At 43.8% G+C, this 24,828-nt stretch overlaps 2 protein-coding genes across 2 annotated transcripts; both read left to right on the forward strand.

Moving 5' to 3' along the window:
- Positions 1–860: 860 nt before the first annotated feature.
- Positions 861–8,380, forward strand: eef1e1 (eukaryotic translation elongation factor 1 epsilon 1). The gene is made up of 4 exons (XM_029661131.2): positions 861–998; positions 1,621–1,818; positions 5,783–5,878; positions 6,629–8,380. Exons 1-4 carry the CDS (start codon positions 915–917, stop codon positions 6,770–6,772), a joined length of 522 nt encoding a protein of 173 aa, XP_029516991.1. The 5' UTR covers positions 861–914; the 3' UTR covers positions 6,773–8,380.
- A 13,067-nt stretch (positions 8,381–21,447) lies between these two features.
- On the forward strand, positions 21,448–24,569 carry bloc1s5 (biogenesis of lysosomal organelles complex-1, subunit 5, muted). Its single transcript, XM_029661132.2, has 5 exons — positions 21,448–21,726; positions 22,287–22,369; positions 22,472–22,601; positions 22,890–22,948; positions 23,191–24,569. The coding sequence occupies exons 1-5, from the start codon at positions 21,708–21,710 to the stop codon at positions 23,362–23,364; spliced, it is 465 nt and encodes a 154-aa protein (XP_029516992.1). The 5' UTR covers positions 21,448–21,707; the 3' UTR covers positions 23,365–24,569.
- The last annotated feature ends 259 nt before the right edge of the window (positions 24,570–24,828 follow it).

Raw genomic sequence — 24,828 nt, forward strand, 5'->3', positions numbered from 1 at the left:
CCCTATACTATTTACATGTGTATTCCCATAAGTATATTGATACATTGATTGTATTACATCACACATCTTCACCCGCTTATAAACTGGAGCCAAGACATGCTGGAAAATAACATACCTAAGCCAGTCTCCTTATGACTCGTACGTAATGAAATGTCACGTCAGTCAAACTCTGCTTATTAACTCTATGAGGGCCAGATGTGTGAATGACATCACAGGAAGTGACTCAGTTAGTAGAGCAAGGCACTTGCAATGCCAGGGTTGTGGGTTCAATTCCCACAGGAGACAAATGTATGCATTCACTACTGTAAGTCGCTCTGGATAAAAGCGTCTGCTAAATTACTCAAATGTACTGCTAGGGTTGGTGTGAAAAGGTTAATTGATCAGACTGAATTCAAATGAGACTAGTATTTTATACAAAACAAGAGTTGAATTGATTAAAACCTCTCAGTTAACACTATGCCTTATATTAACCAAATACCAAGATTTGTAAACATGAGTTATCCATCCACCAATTGAAAACCTTTAATGTGCCTCGGTTGTTTTTCTGTGTGTGCAATTTTTACTCTGCTGAAATATTTTTGGATTAAACAAGGTAGAATTTAAGATACATATGACAATGTTTAATTGTTTAATTTATACATATAAATTAAACAAATAAACATTCTTAATTTGATCATTCATGTGTAAGCACGTTTTAACTACATAATAAATACATTATTATGTAACGAAACATTCATGGAGATAGTATTCCTATACTATAAAGTACATTGATCTGATGCAACGTAATGAAACGAAATAATAGCCACTTTTCATGTCACTGTTGGCTGAATCTGTTGTCGATTTAAATCTAGTGGGCAGGAGTGAGTCATTTCAACCAGTCCTGTGCCATCCCTCTTGTCCCATCGTTTGCAAAGATGTCGTTGAAAGAGCTATCCTCGCTGGAAAAGGCTTTAGGATTGAAAAAGCCTAACAAATACAGTACTCAGGGGGATAGGAAGGTGAATTTGCCATCTAATGGTTTCGGTTACATTTATCGATATGTGCTAAATAAAATAGAGCTTACCACATGAACAGTAGGTTAAAAAGAGTCGTGAGCACATGCTAGCTATGAAGCTAGCTTGCTAATGTTAGCATGCCACTATACTTTCATTAGAAAAGCAAGCTAACGTTACTAGTTAACAAGATAATGACAGTAGCATGTTAGCTAGTTCTATTTTAGCGAATGCAGGTCACTTAGGAACAATGAAGCTATAACTTTACCCCATATACGTTGTAGAGTAAATGTATAATCATGTTTGAGCTAAGCTGTGTTATTAGCCAGCTAGCTAAGCTAACATTGAATGAATCTGCTGCCTGTTTGTGCCACGTGATAGCAATCTTAAGTTGGCAACGATTTCTGGCTCTAACTCATTTCGGTGGAGTGCTATACTGACTCAACAGCCTTCATTACAATGTTAGAAACACATACAAGTCACAGGGTGTAGTCAACGTGACTGCATGTGTAAGCACTGAAATACTGTGTCTTGTTGACAAGTCACTACAATACAGACACTGACATTGTGTCCATAACTCTTATCAGGCTAATACTAAATGTACACATTGACATTCTCTCCCATCCAGGTCCCAGTCCTCCAGAGTATTAATGGACCAGCTCTGGTCGGCTTGGTGACCATCGCCACTCACCTGGTCCAGGAGGCCAAGCGGCCCGAGTTGCTGGGTGGGTCAGCAGAACACAAGGCTGTAGTGCAGCAGTGGCTGGAATACAGAGTCACCAAAGTGGACGGATGCCACAAAGAAGATATCAAGACCATACTAAAGGTAGAAACAATAGTAAAGATTATTCTCCAACGTTTTATAACTTCAAATCATCCAAAATTAGAAAGTCAATAAATAAAAAATACAGTACCAGTCAAAAGTTTGGACACCTCATTCAAGGGTTTTTGTTTATTTTTTGCTATTTTCTACATTGTAGAGTAATTGTGAAGACATCAAAACTACGAAATAACACATGGAATCACCTAGTAACCAAATAAGTGTTAAACAAATCAAAATATATTTTAGATTTTAGATTCTGCAAAGTAGCCACACTTTGCCTTGATGACAGCTTTGCACACTCTTCGAATTCTCTCAATCAGCTTCACCTGGAATGCTTTTTCAACAGTCTTGAAGGAGTTCCCACATATGCTGAGCACTTGCTGGCTGTTTTTCCTTCATTCTGCGGTCTAACTCATCCCAAACCATTTTAATTGGGTTGAGGTCAGGTGATTGTGGAGGCCAAGTAATCTGATGCAACACTCCATCACTATCCTTCTTGGGTTACTACATGATTTCATATGTGTTATTTCAAAGTTTTGATGACTTCATTATTATTCTACAATGTAGAAAATAGTAAAAATAAAGAAAAACCATTGAATGAGTAGGCGTGTCCAAACTTTTCATTGGTACTGTTTATCGTAGTCAGTTTTATTGTCCAATGTGGACCCACTGTTTTTCTACCATTGCTGTCATATGAGATAGACAGGCTTGGCGAGCTGTGTACGGAGAGGGTCTAGAATAGCAGGGCCTGGGAGAAGCCCCTGAGCCAAACTCGCCAACCCATGCTCCACCAGCCATGGCCAGACAGTGTGTGTGGCTCATTAAGGCGTGGGGACATGAATCTAGTCTGATATATGGCCCTTCAGTGACATGGCCGAGATGGGCACAGCAGTAGACGAGAGCCCAGGATGGGCACACACTTTACAGTGTAAGTCTTTAATGGGGGGGCCGCTGTGGCTGTCGACAGCGTGAAAGTGATATGAAGCCACTGGTTGGCTGGACAGGCGCCTCTCGGCATTGACTGTCAGGGTGACATGCCGCCATGGCATTACTGAAAAGTTCTACTGATCCAGGATGTGTATGTGGACAGGCCTTTTAAAAAATGTAATGGTGCCACTTACAGACGTTAGCCCTGAGCCCGGCTCTGTGCCCCCACTGGCTGCTACAGCTGTCCTGCTGGTTCACCAGAACTCTTAACAACATACCAATAATCCCAGAAATTAAAGGGGTCAATGTGGGCCACAATAGCATCCGTTTTTTTGCACTTGTAAATTCTACCATGTGAACAGTTTTAGTTGATTATGCAGAAAAACAGCCAAAATGTTTGATTTGATTTGACCTTGTGCAATAGCTTATTCTTCACTGGGACCAGAAAGTGCCCTTCCTTCACTATGGTAGAATAGTCATGGTGCTATAACCCACAACCTTTGTGTTCTAGTGAGGTCTAGTAGCACCAGTGAGTACAGGGTCCAAGAAGGCTTGGACAGACTGTGGTTGTGGGGGGGTGGAGGCGCAGAACCCAGGTTCTGAACTCCATGTGGGGGTGGAGGGGAGCCGTCTCCTGTCCGGCTGGGCTTCCATAGCTGTAGGGAAGGTAAGGGTCTGATTGTGGCAGAGGAGTCTGCTGCCTTCATGCCTTGCTTGGCAGCACACTTCGGCTGCACAATAACTCCATTAGCCCTCAAGACGCTGTATGTGCAGTACAAGTGCTAAAGATGGTTCTGTCCCTTGGGACCTGCACAACCATGCGCCCCCCCCCCTCCTACATACACACACACACACACAGTCCCCGTGTGCTTTGTCCATCCAGTTTGTGGAAGGTTCATTAGATTTGCAGGCGCCCAAGTCAGTCGGGAGAGAAGTGGGCCACGTGTAAGGCATCTGCGCTAGCCGGAGTGGCCAGAGTTGTGGGGATGCCATGCCACGGCAGGTAAATGCATATTCCCCCTCAGGTCGTGCATTATTCACTTACAGATACCGCGCTCTCCACTCATACGTGCGCATCACGCACTTACAGATAAATAGGTTAAATAGATTTCAGGCCTGTGTTGGCTCCACCAGCCACCATCTTGTTTTTCAACTCTTTTGACTGTTAAATACTTTATTTTGATATTTGGTCTCTTTAACTGTGGATACGTCATTATCACCCCATCACTGAAAGTTTGGTTATTAAAGGGATTTCAGGAAAATATCCTGCATGTTTTTTCTCTAATAATAAATCTTCTATAGTTGATGAACTTCCTTGGTCAACTTTTTATTTTCTCTGATTCAAATGTCTAATCTGGTTGTTATGATATAAACAAAAAATGCTTAGATAAAGTCAAGAATCACATTGGAGTGATTCTGTGACCCTCAAGACAATTGTTTGTAGGCTTATGTCTCCGCAGTGTATCTGGAAAGTATTCAGACCCCTTGACTTTTTCCACATTTTGTTATGTTACAGCCTTATTCTAAAATTAAATACTTTTTTTCCCCTCATCAATCTATACACATACACAATAATGACAAAGTAACAACTGTTTTTTAGAGATTTTTGTACATTTGATAAAAAAATTAAAAAAGTGAAATCAAATTTACATAAGTATTCAGACCCTTTACTCTACTTTGTTGAAGCACCTTACAGCCTCAAGTCTTCTTGGGTATGACACTAGAAGCTTGGCACACCTATATTTGGGGAGTTTCACCCATTCTTTGCTGCAGATCCTCTCAAGCTCTGCCAGGTTGAATGGGGAGAGTTTGATCGGGTTCAAGTCCAGACTCTGGCTGGGCCACTGAAGGACATTCTGAGACTTATCCCGAAGCCACTCCTGCGTTGTCTTGGCTGTGTGCTTAGGGTTATTGTCCTGTTGGAAGGTGAACCTTCACCCCAGTCAGAGGTCATGAGCTCTTTGGAGCAGGTTTTCATCAAGGATCTCTCTGTACTTTGCTCTGTTAATCTTTCCCTCGATCCTGACTAGTCTCCCAGTCCCTGCCGCTGAAAAAACATCCCCACAGCATGACGCTGCCACCACAATGCTTCACTGTAGGGATGTTGCCAGGTTTCTTCCAGATGTGACGCCTGGCATTCAGGTCAAAGAGTTCAATCTTGTTTTCATCAGATCAAATAATCTTGTTTCTCATGGTCTGAGAGTCCTTTAGGTGCGTTTTGGCAAACTCCAAGCAGACTTTCATGTGTCTTTTACTGAGGAGTGGCTTCAGTCAGGCCACACTACCATAAGGGCCTGATTGGTGGAGTGCTACGGAGATGGTTGTCCTTCTGGAAGGTTCTCCCATCTCCACAGAGGAACTCTGGAGCTCTGTCAGAGTGACCATCAGGTTTTTGGTCACCTCCCTGACCAAGGCCCATCTCCCCCGATCGCTCAGTTTGGCCGGGCAGCCAGCTCTAGGAAGAGTCTTGGTGTTTCAAAACTGCTTGTATATTAAGAATGATGGAGGCCACTGTGTTCTTGGGGACCTTCAATGCTGCAGAAATGTTTTTGTACCCTTCCCCAGATCTGTGCCTCGACACAATTTTGTCTCTGAGCTCTACGGACAATGCCTTCGACCTCATGGCTTGGTTTTTGCTCTGACATGTACTGTCAACTGTGGGACCTTATGTTGACAGGTGTGTGCCTTTCCAAATCATGTCCAATCAATTGAATTTACCACAGGTGGACTCCAATCAAGTTGTAGTAACATCTCAAGGATGATCAATGGAAACAGGATGCACCTAAGCTCAAGTTCAAATACTTTTGTGAATAAGTTTTTAATTTTTCATATATATATTTTATACATTTGCAAAAATGTTTAAAACCTGTTTTCACTTTGTCATTTATGTGTGTAGATTGATGAGGGAAAAAATGTGGAAAAGGGGAAGGGGTCTAAATACTTTCCAAATGACCTGCGAAAATCTGTAAAATATCATGCAATTCTAATTAACTTAATGATCCACCAAAAGTAATTTACTTAAATTCTTTCCCTCATGCAGGACCTCAACAGTTATCTAGAAGACAAGGTTTACCTGGCAGGAAATCAGTTCACCCTAGCCGACACACTCATGTACTACGGAATTCATCACGTCATCGTAAGTCTAGCGTCCAATAACCAAACAGAGCCGACTTCAATCAGAGTTTAATTTAAAAAGCGGTTTGTCAAACGGAGCTCACAATTAAAAGAGTCATATGGTTAAAGGGCATGAGAGAGGAAACTTGACACAAGCAGAAAAGATGAGGTGCAAATTGATGTCTTTAGCCCAGGCCAAGGAAGAAGTTTGTTGGCCCCTGGAGGCTGACAGAGAGAAACAGCATGTTGAGAAATGTCAGCGGTTGTGGCGGAGATGGATCGTTGCCACCAGCCACAAGGGAGTCAGTTTAGTTTTTTATCACAGCGGTTAGCCTCTGTCCTGAGGTCAGTCAGCAGCCCAGTTCAGGGGGAGGACTATCATAGCTACCGAACACAACTGGTATGATTTTAGACTCTGTTTCAGGTGCAGTATAGCTATCTTAGACCAGGCTTTGGCAGCCTCACAATGAACCTGAAACAGGATTGTCTAATATGTTCACATCATTTTGGTGTTATTCTCTTCGTCTAGCAATTACACTTGTTTTGTGGGGAAAGAAATGTGAATTAAGTTACAAGCAGAGTTGCGTCATTAGTTTGGGTACTAGCTAATTATAGCCAGAAAGATGCATTTGCTAAATATAAATGGAGATTCCTAACATTGCTCGATATTTCTAATGTGAAGGTAGTGTCATTCTCAACTTTTAAACAATGTCAGATTTGTATAGTATGGATCATCAGTGGTAAAAATGAATGTCCCACCTCTCTGTCCCAGGTGGACCTGGCCGTCCAGGAGAAAGAGAAGTACATGAACATGACGAGGTGGTTCGATCACGTACAGCACTACCCCGGCGTCCGGCACCACCTGCCCCCCGTGGTGGTCCTGAGGAACAGAGTCTACACCAGCGGCCACCACTGAGGTTTCCTGCCCCGTCAGGGTGCACTGCTGGCTGCCAGGATGGCCCAGGGCGGACTTGAGGGCTAAACAGCGGGGTGCTGACATCTCATCCTCCCCACCTACCCAGCAGTATGGGCCCCTCCCTCGCCTTCGAGACGTTCTGTGTCTTTTTGTTGTTGTTGTTGTTGTTGGGAGTCTGTCTGTTTTTTTTATGACTGCAGATGCTGTCAGTGTCAAGGTGTAGGGATATTCTAGTGATGCTATCTGAAACTGGCTCCCTGAAAACATTCTGGCTGGTGAATGGCAGTAGGGTTTGCTGATACCTGTCAGCAATTCTTGTCTTTTCACTTAAAGGGATAGTTCACCCAAATTACAAAATGACATTGGTTTCCTTACCCTGTAAGCAGTCTATGGACAAGGTATTACAGCAATCAATAGTTTAGTTTCCCATGCACTGTTAACACGTGCTAATGTTTTAGCGTTTGTGGCACAAATACCATTCAAGTCATAGAACTGATATTAGCATTTTTTGTTCAAATCATCTATGATTTTGTTGAACTGCACAAACAATTTGAGATACTTTGGATGATTTAGACATGATACGCTAAATGGGCTAATATCTGTCCCTTGACTTGATTGAGATTTGTGCCCAAATGCTGAAATGTTAGCATGTGGAAACAGTGCCAGAGAAACTAAAAACAAAGCATGGATTGCTGTAATACCTTGTCCATAGACTGCTTACAGGTTAAGGAAACCAATGTAATTTTGTAATTTGGGTGAACTATCCATTTAACCTAAGCCAAGATTGTGAAAAATTATTATTAAAAAGTACAAGTGAGTTAATAGTTTGCAATGTCGCTTTAAAAAAAGCCCCTCTTTTGCAATTTCAATGTCTCAACATGTTACTTAAACAAAATAGTTCCAGTCTGCCCAACTGTGTTCAACTATGTAATCATCATCCACCACAGATCCCAGGTCCATTATCAACTTTCCGTCCTCATGAATTTATTCTTCAGTCTTAGTTTCTCAAGCTGCTGTTCCACCAGCAGCGTGGGCAGCAGCCTCTAGTTCAGATCAGAGTCACTCGAATCAATCTGTGTGTTGATGCTGAAGGGCAGAGGGCAGACTACCAGCTGCCATAGAGGCCACAGCGTGCCTCTGTCCAATGCCAGAGCCCTGGGTGACAGCCACGCATTGTGTGTCATTTCACCCTCTTACCCATGGGGAGAGGGGCCCAGGGGGTGGGAAATCATTTTACGAAAACATCCGAGCGATAATACACACTCGCACCACTCACACAGCAGACTGGATTTAGCCGTTAGCTCTGTCAGTGGTAGGAATCACAGCTAATATATATATATTGAAATCGCTGTGTTTGCACAACAAAATAGTTGGGTAATCTTTGTCTTAATTGTGAAAACTTTATCTGGTGTGTCAAACTGTTAACTGGTTTACATTGTTACACTTTCATCCAGCCTGTGTTTTGTCATATACACCCTTCTTGGCCCTCCTAGTTTTCTGATATGTTCTTCCTTATGACGGCTGCTGCGTTAATGCTATGTTTTTGTGTTATTTAAGTCTACAGAAGGTTGTCCTGTGCCAATAAAAATCAAAGGGAAACAAAGATAATCTTCATCTCATGAGTCTCATCTTGTTTAGTTTTTTATCAATCGCTTATGTAGAATTCAAAGAATTTGTTTTTAAAATTTGGTGGGTCCATCGATTAAACAACAGCAAACAAAGTGCTGTGTGTTCCAGAAAGTGTAAACTTGTGAAAGCAAACATCCTGCAGTCATTTGAGCAGGCCTTGTGACTAGATAAGAAAGAACATTGCACTACTGGACCATAATAGAACCACTGTCCTGTTGTTTATTTCAGTTCCATTTAGATATTATTGCTGCTGCTGCTGAAGAGAAGCTTAACACAGCATGTCACGCTTTATCTTTGAGGTGTCCGCTAGATTGAGGAGACTGAACTTAAGAGGGCTTTTGTTTTATGCATCTATACTGCGTAGACAAACTTGGAAGTTTTACAAAGATTTCTTTGATGACTTATAACTCATGGATTCGCAACGAACTCGAGGATGTGTAACAACGAACTTGAAACAACTTTTTCAGATGTTTTGTGTGCTGCCGTGACTATTGCCGTAATGTCAAAATGGCAGTGTCATTAGGTCTTCCAGCTTTGCAGCTGATGATCAAACCAAAGCCAAGACAAATCCATAGATGAAGCCACAGCAGGTAACTCAAGACAGCCCAATTAGTATCAACCTCTCCCCGGTCATCTGAAGACAGAGGTTGCCTCCTCTACAGGGGTGGACTGCCACAATGAGCTCACATTGAGATCTTCCCCCACATGGCAGACGAGGCAGCCTTTATTTCCCCCACCCCCTGAGGGGTCAGCGATAGTTCAGGGGTCAATTGGCTCGGTGGATCAGCAGGGTTCACTGATGACTTCAACTCTCACCAGGAGTCATCTCTGTGTGAACCTGACCAGACGCCACCTATTGCTCACTCCTCTTCATGGCCACAAGGGGTTTCTCTGTGGGAAGGGCATGGGGGCAGAGTCCAGAGCCAGGTGAGGTGAAGTCGCCCTACGGACAACTATCTGATGAATGACAGCTCTACTGGGTCTTACCGTTTAAAGTGCAGTGAGGAGAACCACAGGTTCCACAAGCAAGATCATGTGGCATGAAAGCAGTTTTGCCAATAAGTCCTGTCGTGAAGTAAATGGTGCCAATCTGAACTTGTAAAAAAGGAAGTGTGTTCCCACAGATTCAGGCAGTTTCAATAACTGGTGCCTTAGTACCATCTTCCTAATGAGAGGCAAATGTGGTGGGGTATTCCCATCACGTAACACCCCACGGTGTTAGTCCGAGTCTGCCATGTCGGCAACAAAAAAATAGTTTATGTCTTGTTAATGAGATCGAGAGAGCGGTGCATCCGACGGTACGTTTGCCCCTGATTGATTAAATGAAACAATCAACACTGCGTGGGGGCGTGTTAACGTGTCGTAAGCGCTTGTGACAGGCATTGCCTTATCCTCCCCTTACAGATAGTGACAGTTCTACCATGTGCCCATAAAGATGGCATCTGATTGTCAATTGCAATTACACAAGTGCAGAGGCAATGATCAGGCAGGTGGGGGTCGTTTTCTTTGCACACTTTTAAGTTCAGTCATTGGTTCAGACTTTCAGGGCTTGAGGGCAAGTTGGGAAAGTTATTTTGCTGCACTCTCCTCTCCTCTCTAAAGGTGCAGAGGATCGTGTGAGACTGAGGTGAGCAGGGGATACTTTCCAAGGTTGGGTGTATTTCTCTCTTTGTCTGTAATGTTTATGTTGAGCTTCTATATTAGAAGCGTGGAGTCTTAATGCAGCTTCAGTATTATAAGCAAGCTTCAGGGAGGTAAACACTAATCTTGTCACAAGTTATATATTTTTTTGTCTTTCTTTTCTCTGGGGTGCAAGTACAGCCATGCTGTGGAGCACAGAAGGAGCCCAGGTGTGTGGCGAGGAGTTTACGAGACGCACTCACTCACTTCATCAGTCAGAGAGGGGCGGCTGATTCAGCCTAGGTGCTGAAGTACATGTGTGCATCCCGGGGCAATGGGATCACACCTAAACTCAGGCACGGATGGCAGACTGCTCCAGAATTAGCCTGCCTCGCTCGCCCTCTCTCTCCCCCAACCTGCCACAGCTGCACACACACTTCCTGGCTGCCGCGTTCTGATTTCCTGGGTGTGTGTGTGTTTTCATGCGCTCATTCAGGGGGTTGTGGATTTGGCTTGGGGGCAAGGGGTGAGTTCGAGGGGGATGGGAGGAGTGCATACCGTGCAAGAAGCAAAGAAGACAGCAAACTTCCCTGTCTGGATAAGTTCAAATAATGGGCCTCAGTTCTCAAGTGTGGATTTGTCCTGCGCTATTTCTAAAGCTGCAAAAGTCTTGATCTTTTTTATATGGACCCCTGCTTTAAGGAGTCACTGGGGTAGAGGTGCAATAACATACACATTATTAGAGATGTCTTGTTTATATATTACCAATATGGAAGTGGTTCTCCATACATTTTGCCGGGGAATTGAATCCTCCAGGACATTTTATCGGCTGCACTCTGGCCTTGTGGCATAGAGAGGCCATTCTGTGCCCTCATATTCTATTCTGAAGAATGTGTCGCAAATTAGGTATACATTTTTTCTGCTACTCAATGCACCCTTGCCTCTCTACCCCACAGGTCTATGCCACTTAACTTTAGAATGCCCTCCTGCCTTAATGGTTTTTGATAGGATGTCTTCGGGGGGGAGGGGGCTCACTTCTCTGCGAGAAGTGATACCAAAAGTAATTGCGTCTGAAGCCCCCTTGACAAGGGCTGTACTTTTGAAATGGCACTGCCCAGGGAAGCGAGGGAAATAAGCGGAGAGAATGGCGATGGTAGTGAGCCTCAGATGCATTCCTGGGTGGAGAGAGGGCATGAGGGGGTCAATGCCATCAGCAATACCCTATAATGACCACCCTTGGAACAAAAACAACACCTTCATTACCATTTCTCCTCAGCTCATCTGCATATGCATCAACTGGCTGTGCATTTATAATTTCTGCCTTATTACAATGCAGGTTTTAATTCGGGGTGACTAATTTATTTAAACCTGGAGTGAAATTATCCCCCTCTTCCAGCACTGTTTCCCTCCTTATCTTGTCACATTTCCCTAATGCAAAAAAACACTCCTGATTCATATTTAGAAGAACAACTCAAGCAAAGTTTGATATGATTAACTGTAATTATGTGTTACCTAACTGACCTGCTTACCTTTGGTGCAGTAGTATAAATACATATGCATGAAGGAGGGGTTTACAGGAATAGTATGTGTTTATCTTTCATTTTATATTAAAGTTTGCATTTCCACTTTTTCCCAAAAAACACTTGATACAATGACAGTACTTTGGCATATTTTAACTCTGGGTTGACTGTATCATTTAAGCCAAACCAATAGACAGTTCCTAATGTCCACCTCACTGAGCATGGTGATAATGCATAGCCTGGGCACAAAGGGAGCCAGCCGTAATGGCGCTAATGGATTAACCTTGACAGGACATGATTATGAACCAGAAGTGCACCTTTTACTCATGCCTGGTTGTTTCCCGTGTCTGTGTATATGTATGAGAGAGTGTGTGTGTGTGTATATCAGAGAGTGTGTGTGGGCTTCACCGCTCACTGGTTTGATTCTGGACTGGGGGCATGAAGCTGCAGTCTGGCATAGGGGACGCCCCCTCGCTCACCCGACCGCTCCACCCACTGCTCACTTCTTTCTCTCTCTCTCTCTTTCTCTCTCTCTCTCTCTCTCTCTCTCCCCCCTCCCCCTTCTCACACCACATGACCTTCCACAGCAGGACTGGCCCAGGACCAGGAGGGGGGTGATGATGGGGGGGGGGGGTCATGGACAGAGTGGCAGCTGGGGTCTCAGTCTTACCCCAGTGAGCCTGCTCTGAGTATTAGTTAAAGTACAGCTATGCAAGTCACTGATATGAAAGGGTTAGGTAAAGTACAGCGATTCAAGTCACTAATATGAAAGGTTAGACCATATTTTGGGCATCCTCTCTTATAAAAAATGTGTCAATGTGATATTTTGTGGATTATTGGAAACCTGTGATGTTTTGTTGGTCCAGTAATATACTGTAGTTCCCAGGCTGCTCCTAAAGGCCAGTTCCTGGGTGTACTACTTAGTGTTAGTGGTTAGTGTGAGGGGCCGTTACATTGCATGGATACATTCTGCTGAACATGCTTAGACCAGAAACAAGCATAATCTGGGTTCGTACAGCCGCCCCTCAGTGTGTTAGCTAGCGTGTAGTCAACATGCAAAATGTTCTGTGTCAAACAGCCGTGGATAAAGGAAAGACAAATGATTGTTCAAAGGTTGCAACTGACAAATTTGCCAAATTACACAGAGTGAGTCTATTTAAGTGAGCATGTGCTGTGAAATTGATTATGCTCCTCTGTGGAATAGCCTCCAGTATGGTGCATTCCTCACTTAGGACTGTCTTGAACTCTTAGCATGGAAGGGTACTGTCCCTGAGTCTCAATCAGGGATTAGTTCATGTTGTCACACCCGGCAACCACCCCAGGGGACATACAGAACAGGACCAGGGAACACCAAGAGGTACGATGTCCTGCAGATGTGTCCGTCTTGGAAAAATGACAGGACATGTTACAGCCATCCACCATCCTTGCTCAAATGGCCTGCAGTCAACCACTCATTGCCCAGCTCAGACAACTGCTGAAGGAGTCACTGCTAGGGATGTTGGGGGGTAGGTTACTGAGAGAGCTCCTCAGTCAAGCTATATTTAACTGCACATGACACACAGCTGATCGCTGGCTCCTTTGAAAAACATACATGGTCGAGGCCTGCATGAAATTGACATTTGCAACCCGGGGACGGCGCGCATGAGACAGGACAAAGCCAGAGTTTTGTTCCTTGTCCGAGGAGGGGGGGGTCGAGCGTCAACAAAGCCCACGTCTTATCTCATTTTCCCCACACTTACGTTAATGCTCGTTACACGCTGGCTTTTCACCACACTGACTCGTCAACACTAACCGCCCGCTTTGAACTGTGCGCCAGAGGCCCCAGAAGCCCAAAGGGCAGCAGCAGACTGGTGCGCTATCAAAGATGCTGTTGATGGGCTGGATGGATGATGGCGGAGGTTATACAGGGGTACAACGCTATGGAAATGATAGTTTCATAATGGGCCCAATGTGCTCCTCCAGCCCCCCCACCCCACCACCACCCCCCATCCACCGCCGCTCACCACCCTCCCCAGTCGTCCTTGCAGGCACGAAGACTTTGCCTTCCTTACGGCCCTTGTGGACTTCCCTTGTGACTTTCACAGCTGTCATGCTGTGCTCTGCGACCATTCATTCAAGCTTAAGATCCGTGGTGGGTGCTTTTTCTGTGAGCATGTGATGGCCCGGCTCTACACACACAAGTGAATGATTCCTGTGCCTCCCGTGTTAATGGGGTGTGTTATTTGCCATAATGTCATTTCACAGGGGGCTACGGCACTGCAAAGGCAATTATATGGATCTTTAGAAAGGCAGGTGTACTAGGCGCCTAGTCTTGAATGGATTTGGTATTATGTGGAGAAGACTATAGTCGGGTTGGTTGTTTTGCACAGGGGTACTCAACCAGGGCTCCGCAGCCCTATCCTGCCTCGACAGAATAAACAGATGTTGGATTAGATAACCTACAGTAGAAAAGAGAAGAATATATTATTTCTAATGATGTCAACTTTATTTCTCAACTCTTAATATTGAGCAAATTACACTCATTGGAGTGTCTGGCATAGGCTTTGAAAAAGCAACAGCGAATAGGCTGTCAGTACGGCAAATGCTAATGGCAAGTTTTCTTGGCTTGGCCAACACATGGCTAACCAGTTAAACAACTGCACTTAGCGAAAATGTGTTTGGAATTCCCTTTCTAGCTAATAGGCTATGTTAGAGTTTACACTTCCTCTTCCAATTATAATGTGGGCATGTCAAAATAATGAAAAAACAATCTACCAAATCTATTCATATTAAAATGTTGATTACTTCTCATTGCCATTATCATTCACCTGATTTTTTGCTAATGCATGATGGGGGTCCCTGGGTCACTGGTTTGCCTGGGTGGGGGGGCCCTGGGTCACTGGTTTGCCTGGGTGGGGGCCCTGGGTCACTGGTTTGCCTGGGTGGGGGGCCCTGGGTCACTGGTTTGCCTGGGTGGGGGTCCCTGGGTCACTGGTTTGCCTGGGTGGGGGGCCCTGGGTCACTGGTTTGCCTGGGTGGGGGGCCCTGGGTCACTGGTTTGCCTGGGTGGGGGGCCCTGGGTCACTGGTTTGCCTGGGTGGGGGGCCCTGGGTCACTGGTTTGCCTGGGTGGGGGGGCCCTGGGTCACTGGTTTGCCTGGGTGGGGGGTCACTGGTTTGCCTGGGTGGGGGGGCCCTGGGCAAGAAAAAGTTGAACACCCTTGGTTGTTGAACAAAACAGAAACGTGCGCAAGTATGCAGCAAAACAGACAGGGTTGGCTTAGATTGTTAACAACATGTAAACCCTATTTTGTCTCAATTAGCACTTGTTGTCTCTGAAATACATTGTTTAAGTTGTAACTGGCAAATTTTTGGCGTATTAGCATTGACATGAATTCAGTCAAAACACCTCAAAACAAGACATGGTATCAAAAACAAGATAAAATGAGCTGAAACGAGCCACCTACGATTCTCCACATGGCAGTTTCTTGTCATTGTTGCTAGCTATCTGACCGCTCAGAATCATAACAAAGCGTGGCTTCCGGCCCCATTGATGCCCATGCATCATTTTCGTGATGTTGTCAGAAAAGCCACCATCAATTTCATGGCGCACAGTTGATGCTGTATACTATGTAATGTTATACTTGACAGTATAGTTAATGTGGATAATTCCAAAGCCTCATTCCGAGTGACTCATAAAAACACCCTGGGACTATGTGGGAACCCAAATGCATTCTTCCCAGTTGAAAAGTGTGGATTTGCCATCAGTTTGTTGTTGTGCTTTTTTTGGTGACACAGTGTGATAGGCCCTCGAACCCTCCGTTACCCTGGTAATATCTCCCTTTCACTCCCTTTCATAAAAATTGTCAGCTGAGGATGGCTGAAGTTTAGTCAAAGACAGTTGGAGATCACCTCCAGGGACACACAGAGAGGGATGAGGGAGAGATGTTAGTGAAGAGCCTCGTGGCTCGTAGCCCCCCGATCTGCTCAGTGACACCTCTCCCCCAGCCAGCAGGATGAATGACTGGAGCTGCTACTCCCATGCCTCCCTCGGGAGAAACCTGGCCTGCGTCCATCCTCACACACATACACACCCGCATTCAAATTGATATCCACACACACATTTGTTTGCATCACATGCATAAGGATACACTCCCACCGTGGCACAAACACATACACATACATACACAAACACACAAGCGTCAAAGGAGGCCTGAGCGCTATCACTGCTCTTTGTCTCCCACTGTCATTGCTGAAGGGCTACTGCATGTAAGCTACAAGACAACATGTTGTAGCAGCGTAGATCTGGACAACCACAGAGCTTCTCCTGACCTGAGGGCTTCCGTCCTTCCTTCCTACCACACAGACCTCCGAATCTGAGGGAGAGAGAGGGAAGACGGCAGGCAAGAAAGTGAAAGAGAGCAACAACTCTCTGAGATGTGGGACGCACGGACGACAGCCTTTCCCTCAAGGAGGCCGCCGTCATCTGCCTTGGCGGACACCAGCGCTAAACTCCTGTCAGGTCCCATCTTACGTCCCACTGTCCCCCGTCTCTCTCTGGCAGGACGCGCCACTCCGAAGGGGGTCACGTCACACACAGGGACGGCAGTCACTTGTCCCCCTCTCAGGGGTGTACTGTACTGCCCTGTCCAAAGACGACCCGCTGCGGCCATTAGGATGGCAATGTGCCTGCTAGGATTTGGACACGGTAGTGGAGAGCTCGCTTTTAAGCGCTAAAACTTCCACTGGTAGATTTAGAGCAGGTAGAGACATTTTGCTGCCAGGTTTTGTCTTGTGCCTCCATCTATTTAAATGTTGGGTAATGTGTACCACACATTATTTATGGTCTTCTTTATTTAATGTAAAGTACAAGAGTACTGTAATTTAACATGACTATTATTGTAATATTTTTTCTCATACAGTTGAAATCTGAAATGTTTCACTAAATATTCTGTACTAATTTTATTTGCTTCTGTAAAAATCTCACTTCTATTTTCCCCACATTCAAATGTGCCTCCTGTGTATAGCACAAGCAAATTAATATTAATCGAATGTAACTCATTTCAAGACCTACATTTGATTCAAATAAAATATCAAATGATGAATCCTTTGTCTCAACAAAAAATCTGTTTATTTGTAAAAAAATAAAAAAATAAAAATAAATAAACATTTTAATAAGATCTATTTAAATGTCTGTTTTTCTGCCACTCTCTTAGAACAAGGACATGAGGGAAAGGCTTGTTGGAAATGTGTTTTTCTACAAACACAGTGCATCTCTCCCAGGTGGCTGCTTAACACATGCAGTAATTGTAAACTTCCCCCTGGCACTGTATATGTGAGTCTGTGTGTGCATGTGCGTGTGAATGATCGTCCTGTGCGTGAGGGTGTGTGCACGCACAGTTGCATGCATATGTACTGTATGTGCGTGTGTTTTGGCATGTACGTCTGCTTGTGTTTTTGTGTGTGTGAATATAAAGTGTGTGTGTATATGTGTGTGTGTGTTATGGTTCTATGCATGCATTGGGATTACGGTATGTTCCTCCACAGGTCCACACAGAAGGAGGCCTGACTTCTGTTTTTCCCTACACACTTTTGTTTTTGTTTTGTGTTTTTTTTCTGTCTTCTCAGGACAGGAAGCAAAAATGAATTAATAACATTTTATAGGGGCCAAATCTTTTCAGCATTTCCAGTCCTGTGAGCTAATTTGACAGCTCATGGGGTGATGCGGATTCCACTTCAGAGAGACAGGTACCCTAGGGCTAGCCAGCTGGATTGTGGATGCTTACAGATTTGGCTCTTGCTTCCTGCTGGGTGTCATCTGTCTCCTTGGTCTCGCGGTGGATAATTTTTTGTCCTCCTGACATCATGTGCCTGAGCAGTTTGTGCCTGGCAGGGCTTGTCTGTCCAGGTTGGCCATCAAAACCAGCCAGCATGCATCTAATCTGACGAGGCACCACTCCAAACACAGCCGCCCCCGAGCGCCCCCTCTGTCCCACGTCGAAAATCATGGCCCCACAAAAAACTTCTCAACCGTCAAGACCGGCCCCCGCTCCTCCGCCAACATGGTAAAGGGGTAGAAGGAGAAGTGTTTGGGGGGGGGGGGGTATTCCGCCAGGGGACTTATTTCGCTCACGCAAAGAAAATGTCCCTACTTTCTCTCCTGTGGCTGTCACTTTGATTGCCGTCGTGGTGTGGGAGGGTCTGCCTCAACAGGTTTGGGCCTCTCCCTGCCTGTTGCCGGCAGTTGACTTGGACACCGCCGCACTCGGATGAGGCAATCCTTTGGTTGGATTATAGTTGCGGTGGACGGCCCCGTGGGAGAAGTGACAGCGCAGCGGCCCTCTAATCCTGGGGACAGCCCCAAACCGGGGCCCGCTGAGAACACTAATCGTAAACGACACAATCGTTCCACTCAAAGGAGGGGCAGTTTACAAATCGCAAGACGCGGCTGACAAGGTTGCTTGGCGAAAAAAAAGAATTTCCCAAAAAGCACATGATGACTACATATGTTGATTTTCAGGCTGTGAGCTACGTGGCTGTCGCTGCTTCATGTTGCTTGTTGCTGCCTTCCTCCACTCGGCCCCTTGCTTTCTTGGCCCTGGGAGAACATGACAGCAGGGCAGCGTCATGCTCCGCCATGCCTCCTGAGGTGCCACTATTACCGGGGCTCCAGTTATTTCCCGGGGCCTCTCTCGTTCTCTGACATGGGGGAGGTGGGCAGCTCAGGAGTAGCCTCCAGGATGCAGCGAGTGGCACCAGGACCACTGACCTGAGCAGTGTGAGCTGGCTGACTGGATGAGAGAGAGAGGAGAAGAGGGGGGCAGGTGGGTGTGTGGCAGGAGGGGCCCCCGCCCAGGCAGTGAGTAATCCCACCCATCCGACCCCTTCCACCGGCACCTGTTCAGAGCCACAGTCACTGGCACTCAGCGTGCTGTGAACGCCAAGCACCATGGTCCCTCTGGCCTTCTCCAAGGGCCCAGAGATCATGACCAGAGCCAGAGAGAGGAGGTGGAGAGAGAGTGAGGGACAGAGAGCAATGTAATGCAAAATAATTATATCCATTGGGTAATGTGAGCAGCACCGTCGTTAGGGGCTGTGTGGAGAAGAAGAAGAAAAGGAGCTGTGTTTTCTAAGCCGTCACCACGCTAACAGGCCTGATGGGTATGTTTTGTAAACCACTCATCCAGACCTCCCACAGAACACTCACCGTTTGTCTAAGGACTCGATGCTCCAGGACCTCAGCCACGTTACTGCAGTCTGAGCAAGGGAAGAGCACGGCTGTGGTTCATGAGAACAAAATTATGGGAGACAAATCAACATTCTATGGAGGGAAATTACAATTGTAGCTGATTTAATAAATTGCACATTACAAAATGTATTGCTAAATATTTATCCACATTTAAAATTGTAGGATTGTCTCATAAAACCTGTTTCACATTGTGAAAATATTTAGCATTTTTCACAACTTATTAATGAAGATTTAACATGTTATTTATTTTAGAAATATTGCAGGAAACATTGTTACAACATTTTTATTTGACTATCTTTATTATTTGACTTTCTTTAACAACTATTTGAATGCACCCCACTTTGTGTTATCTACCCTTGAAAAGCCTTGCTATTTCAGAACAGAAGTGTGCAACGAAGAGACCACCACTGTCACTGAATTCACTTAATAGACCTGTGAGAGAGATGTATGTATACGCATGATATGGCTCATACAAGGGCCAATCACATGCAAACCTTACTGGAACACAATCCTGGCAGATAATAGTGGACAAAGACAGTGCCATTTCTTGAATTTCATGTATAGCATTTACTTTTATTTTCTACTTCTACTCAAGTATGACAATTTAGTACTTGTTCCACCAAACAGTGGAGATACAGTAAAATCACGTAATGAGGTGATTCACAATCGTGCACTTTTTTTTATGGCTTTAGCTCAGTTCACTCATTTCTTTAGATGTGTGTTAATTCACTGTCAACTACAGAACATAAAACATTTTCATCCTTTTACATAAAGTCAATCAAAACAGAATGTACAGTTATTGGTGGAAGTACTTTTGAAATAAAAAAATGTGTATAATTCAACAACTGTAAATTATGTTTGCTTTATTTCTTCTCTAATGAGCAAATTGGCAGTGACTATTCATTTTTGATTGAATATCATGGCTCTTAGCATGTAATTACATTTTTAATCATAACTATAATTATGTTATACTCTTAAATTCTGTTACTGTACTACATTGTATCTACATTACGCATATTACGCATACTTCAAATGAAACAAGTTAATTAAATAGAGGAATAAGTATAACAAAATATTTGATTCATCATTTGTGAAATGCTGTGCAGTTAATCAAAATAGTATTTGGCTGCACAGCTGCACATGTACATTATAAACACAACAGGGGAATAGTTTATGTCATTGTCATACTGCGTAAGTGCTGTTTTGTCCAACTTTCATGTTGTATCTGACCTTGTTTGTATGCAATCGATTTAAAATGTTCACAAACGTCCAAGATTTCTAATGCACTCTTGGTCGATGGACCCTGGAGCACTCTGCGATGGCAGTTGATCAGTCGGCACACGAACATCTCATGACTGCAATCTCTTTAATAGACGGCGATCAAAATCAATGATGCAGATAACAACTATTTATCTAAATCATGTGGTCAGTACGAGAATTAGCTCTTGTCTGAAGACTTTCTTTTAAGTGGAAGTGACATTTCTGAGTAATAGCAGGCACTTATTTTCAAACAAATGTTTGACGTCTGAACATGCAAAACTAGCCCCAAACAACCCCCTTTATTAATGCATTCTAATATGTTTATGTTCTTAATGTGTGTTTTTTTTTAGCAAGGAGTACTTGTCTCTAAACAGGCCTACACTGAGAGGAGGTAATATATTTGCATTTCAATTGTTCAACGTCATGAACTTTCTATCCGAAAATAATTTTACTAAACAGGGTCTCATTAACCAGACTGGACATTGTGGACATTGTTTCCACCTAGTGGCAAATTAAGGCAGCACACTTTTTTTGTAAAAACCCAGAAGAAATAGCCTACTAAGTGATCTCAAACTTTTCTTTATATTATAACTGCATGACTTTTGAAGAACAAGCCCACTAAATAATCTAGGCTAATTGTACATGTGTACATATTCATCATTTTTGGTCAGCTTTGTGAGGATACAGTGGCCCATAATATTATAGTACTAAGTTTACTGGTTGAATGGACGATGCACAAAACCAAGGGGTTGGGAGGTGTAGTGGATAATCTGTATTTTAAAGTCCACAATTTATATTCACATATCTACTATTTTCTGCTATGACCGACACTGCACACACAGCATAATGTTTAAATTCTAAATCCATGTGACAGCCACACACAATAAGGTATTACTTGATGAAATCCCTCAAAATGATGGCCAATCCCTATAATTACTACTGTCATCAGCTAGAATGGGGTGGCGTTATGTGTGTATTTTACGGATTTAAATGGATCATCTCTCTTTGCTAACATACACTTCAATTCATTGAACTGTATGCAGAGAATTCCCTTATAAAGCCACACCATAGCGCAAGACTGACATCTGCAGTCCTGACTCATATGCAAGACCTCTATCCATCATTATCATTGCATTGCCCTGGAATAAATTACAATTAATCAATGACAATAAAGCAATTTAAACGCTTCATCTCTCACACACACACGTACGTACGCGCACACGCACAGAGGGAGGAGAGAGAGCGATCATAAACCACTGGTGATGGAAATTTGCTGCTAAATATGTAGGCTACACCTACATTTTATACATGTATTATAGTGACGACTGTACAGGTACCTCAGAATTTACCTCATGTAAGTGTGGCCCCCGTTTTGCGAGGTTTGGTTTGAGCCAAGACCTCGTACCCGGAAGTAGTTCTAGAATTTGTATCAGCTGACTTTAAATCAGCTGACAACAGTTACTGTTTTGGTTTTTGCTAGAATATATTTAAGCTACGCTGGAGCAAAATATTTGCAAATTCGCTTATGATAAATTGCATGTAAATATCTACCTTGTCGAAAATAGGTTGAAAGCTAGCTTAGCAAGCTCATTCTATCCTAACCAACTGCTAAACAAAGCATTTCACGTGTTGTCGAGGTTTAAAGTAACTATTTGATTGTTGTGTATTAACGCGTAACTATGGACAAGATAGCCAAAGGTGAGTTTATTACCGTGTTACAGTTATTATTAATTGCAAAAAACTCGCTAGCTAGCCTGCACAACTCGAGAGAGTCATGTGTTGTAGTATTAACGCATACAATTTGCAGTCTCTAGCCTGGTCCCAGATCTGTTTAGGCAGCTTCACCTGGGGTGTAAATCCATTACCCAGAACAGTTGCAAAACGTTCTAGTTGCAACGAAAACTAGCGTTTCTATTGGACAAATGCAGTTTAGTCCCGCCCTGTTTGCTGAACCTGGCCAATAGAAACGCTAGTTTTCTGAGTAAGTATTACTTTTCCTTATTTTGATTTTCTTTACCACCCCCCAGTCAATTCCGTCCTAATTTGACATCGGGTTTTTTATGAATTCAGATTATTTTACTGTAAATGATTCATATATCAAAATATTTCATTATTTTCTCTGGGGTCACTTCATGAATTCCTTGGGATGAAATTGAATTAACCCCGGTTTTGACTGCAAGCCCTAGAATTAAGTTTCAATATATGACATTAGCAATTGCTCAACATGACAAGATTTTATGGTTTGTGTCTCCCATTAGATGTTGGTGATATTCAGTCCAGGCTAATAGACCATAGGCCTGTCATACAAGGGGAGATCCGCTACTTTGTGAGAGAATTTGAGGTAAATATTCAGCTTGGAAAGATGCATCGTAACATAATGGGACATACAATGTGATTTGATTAATTGTAATTTGTTACCATATACTTCTTTGGGATTTTGAAGGAGAAACGTGGATTCAGAGAGAGCCGTTTGCTGGACAACCTGAACAAAATGGTAGTGGAGACCAACGAGCAGATGTTGCCCAAGTGTTCAGAACACATGCATCAACACCTCTTTGAGGCTCTCACCCGACGTAAGCCTCTCTTCCTTACCTAGACGGCATGTATTTCAATTGCTAGCAACTGCAGTTGTCATATCGAGTGATTTGAGTTATTATATTGTTTTATTTAATTTTTATTAGGATCACCATTCGCTAACGCAATGACGACAGCTAGTCTTCCTGGGGTCCCAAACATAACGAAAAATACGTATTACATTCATGTGTCACAAAATTTAAACTGCATTGTATTATTTCAACTACTTTTCTGTTAAGGCCAGAAAGTAGTTGAATGTAACATTTGTTCATTGTGTTTTCCTACAGTGGAGGCTGCGAATCACATGTCACAGAGGATCCAGCAGAGGGCGCTAGAAGCACAGCAGGTAAAGATGCATGCTCTCCTCAAATGAATTACCAATGTTATTTAACCATTGACAGTCATTTACATTCAGGCAATGATTGTGACAACAGACCAGAGTTGTGGTCATTTGGCACTAAACAGGAGAATTGAGTACCACCTAAATCTCTCCAACAAGTGTGTTTTCATTTTGTTTCATTGTTTTGTTTAGTTTGAAAATGTTTTGTGTCGAGCCTAACCCAGATCATTGTGTGTTGTGCACCTCAGAGCACCCAGCTGCAGGTGACCATAGACAGACGGAAGGAAGACTGGGATGAGTTTCTGAAGGAGCAGCAGCGTCTGAAGGAGGAGGTGGACGAGGAGCACGCCAAGGCTGTCGGACGTCTCAGCGTCATGTACAGCGAGATGAAGAAGGATCTGGCCAAGTTCTCCCGCTTCTGATCCTCTGTGTGTACGTCCGCGTGTGTCTGTACCACAGGAGGTTGGTGGCACCTTAATTGGGGCGGACGGGCTCGTAGTAATGGCTGGAGCGGTATAGGTGGAATGTTATCAAATACATGTTTGTTGCCGTTCCATTCGCTCCGTTCTGGACATTACTATGAGCTGTCCTCCCCTCAGCAGCCTCCTGTGGTCTGTATGCTTGTGTGAAATGAAGGTATTGCCTTTGGTTGATGCGGTACATAGTCATTGGCACTAACAGAGGATTTCTGAGCACTCGTGCTGCACAAAAGTCCACATTTTCCAGATCACAAATAACAAAGTGTGACTAACAACGTGGCATTTTCACAGGCCATCAAAATCAACATTTTCTGTCCTAAGCACATGGAATATGTAAATTTATGGAAATGTCATTTTTAAACTAGCAATAACATGATTTTTCCTTGGTTGTGAAGCTTTTAACATCTTGATTTTTTTATGGAATCATACTTTGAGGTGTGGATAGATGTGTTTGCCTTTAGCTGTATAAGAAAATAAACTGGGATTTGGCTCTGAGGTGAGATATTTAAAGCTACGTGCGAGTGAAAATGTTTCATGTCAGAAGCGCTACTCAAAGCTGGGTCAACATCTCAAACTTTACTCACTAAGCAGTTTCCCCAACTAGGCATCCCTCACCAACTCTTAAGAATAGAGTACAGTCAACCTCTGACATCAAGTACAACAATCAACCTCTCAAAAGACATGAATCAAAAATGGCTTCACTGAAGCCAGCTCAATTTGTCATTTGCTGACATTATTTAGTGATTTAGTGGTGTTTCCCCAGGCCTGTTGTGTACCCTTGTTAAATAGAGAGGTAGCGACTTCTAGCGCGTTGTGAAGTTTTATTTGTCTTATGTACGAAATACACATTGTATACATCATCCAATGAATGCTTACTTGCAGGTTCCTACTCGACAATGCAAGTGTTGTGTTTAGAGAAAGTATTTTCACTGGACAATGGCAGGCTGTTTAGACTGATGGAGGGATGGACACCCTGACACATTCCTGACCTCCTGGGAATAGGATATATCTCTGTTGGAAAGTGACAGAATAAGTATTTAAAATGGCTCTCAACACAGAATGGACCCCTTACTCAAGACTCCATTGTTGTGTGGGGGATGCTGACCTCATCAATCAGTATAAGTCAAATAAAGCGTTGCTAAACTCGGCATGGCTCAAGTGTGGATTCTTTCTCTCAACACGAATGTATACTACGTAGTTCAGCAATGTCTTTTGACACATCTGTTAGACGGGCTCAAACAGCTAGGTATCCCATTTCAGGGAAGTCAGTCTTTTCCACTTCGCTCGCGCTGACCAGCAATGGCGCTGCTGCTGTCCGGTTGCACTGGGTCGCCCTCTGGGAGTTACTGGCGTCAGGGCGGGCACCCTGGCCGTTGTGTCATCAGAGATCAGAGAGAGCACGCCCGT

This window comes from Oncorhynchus nerka, linkage group LG6 (assembly GCF_034236695.1).
Source record: "Oncorhynchus nerka isolate Pitt River linkage group LG6, Oner_Uvic_2.0, whole genome shotgun sequence".
In the NCBI taxonomy this organism is placed as follows: domain Eukaryota; kingdom Metazoa; phylum Chordata; class Actinopteri; order Salmoniformes; family Salmonidae; genus Oncorhynchus; species Oncorhynchus nerka.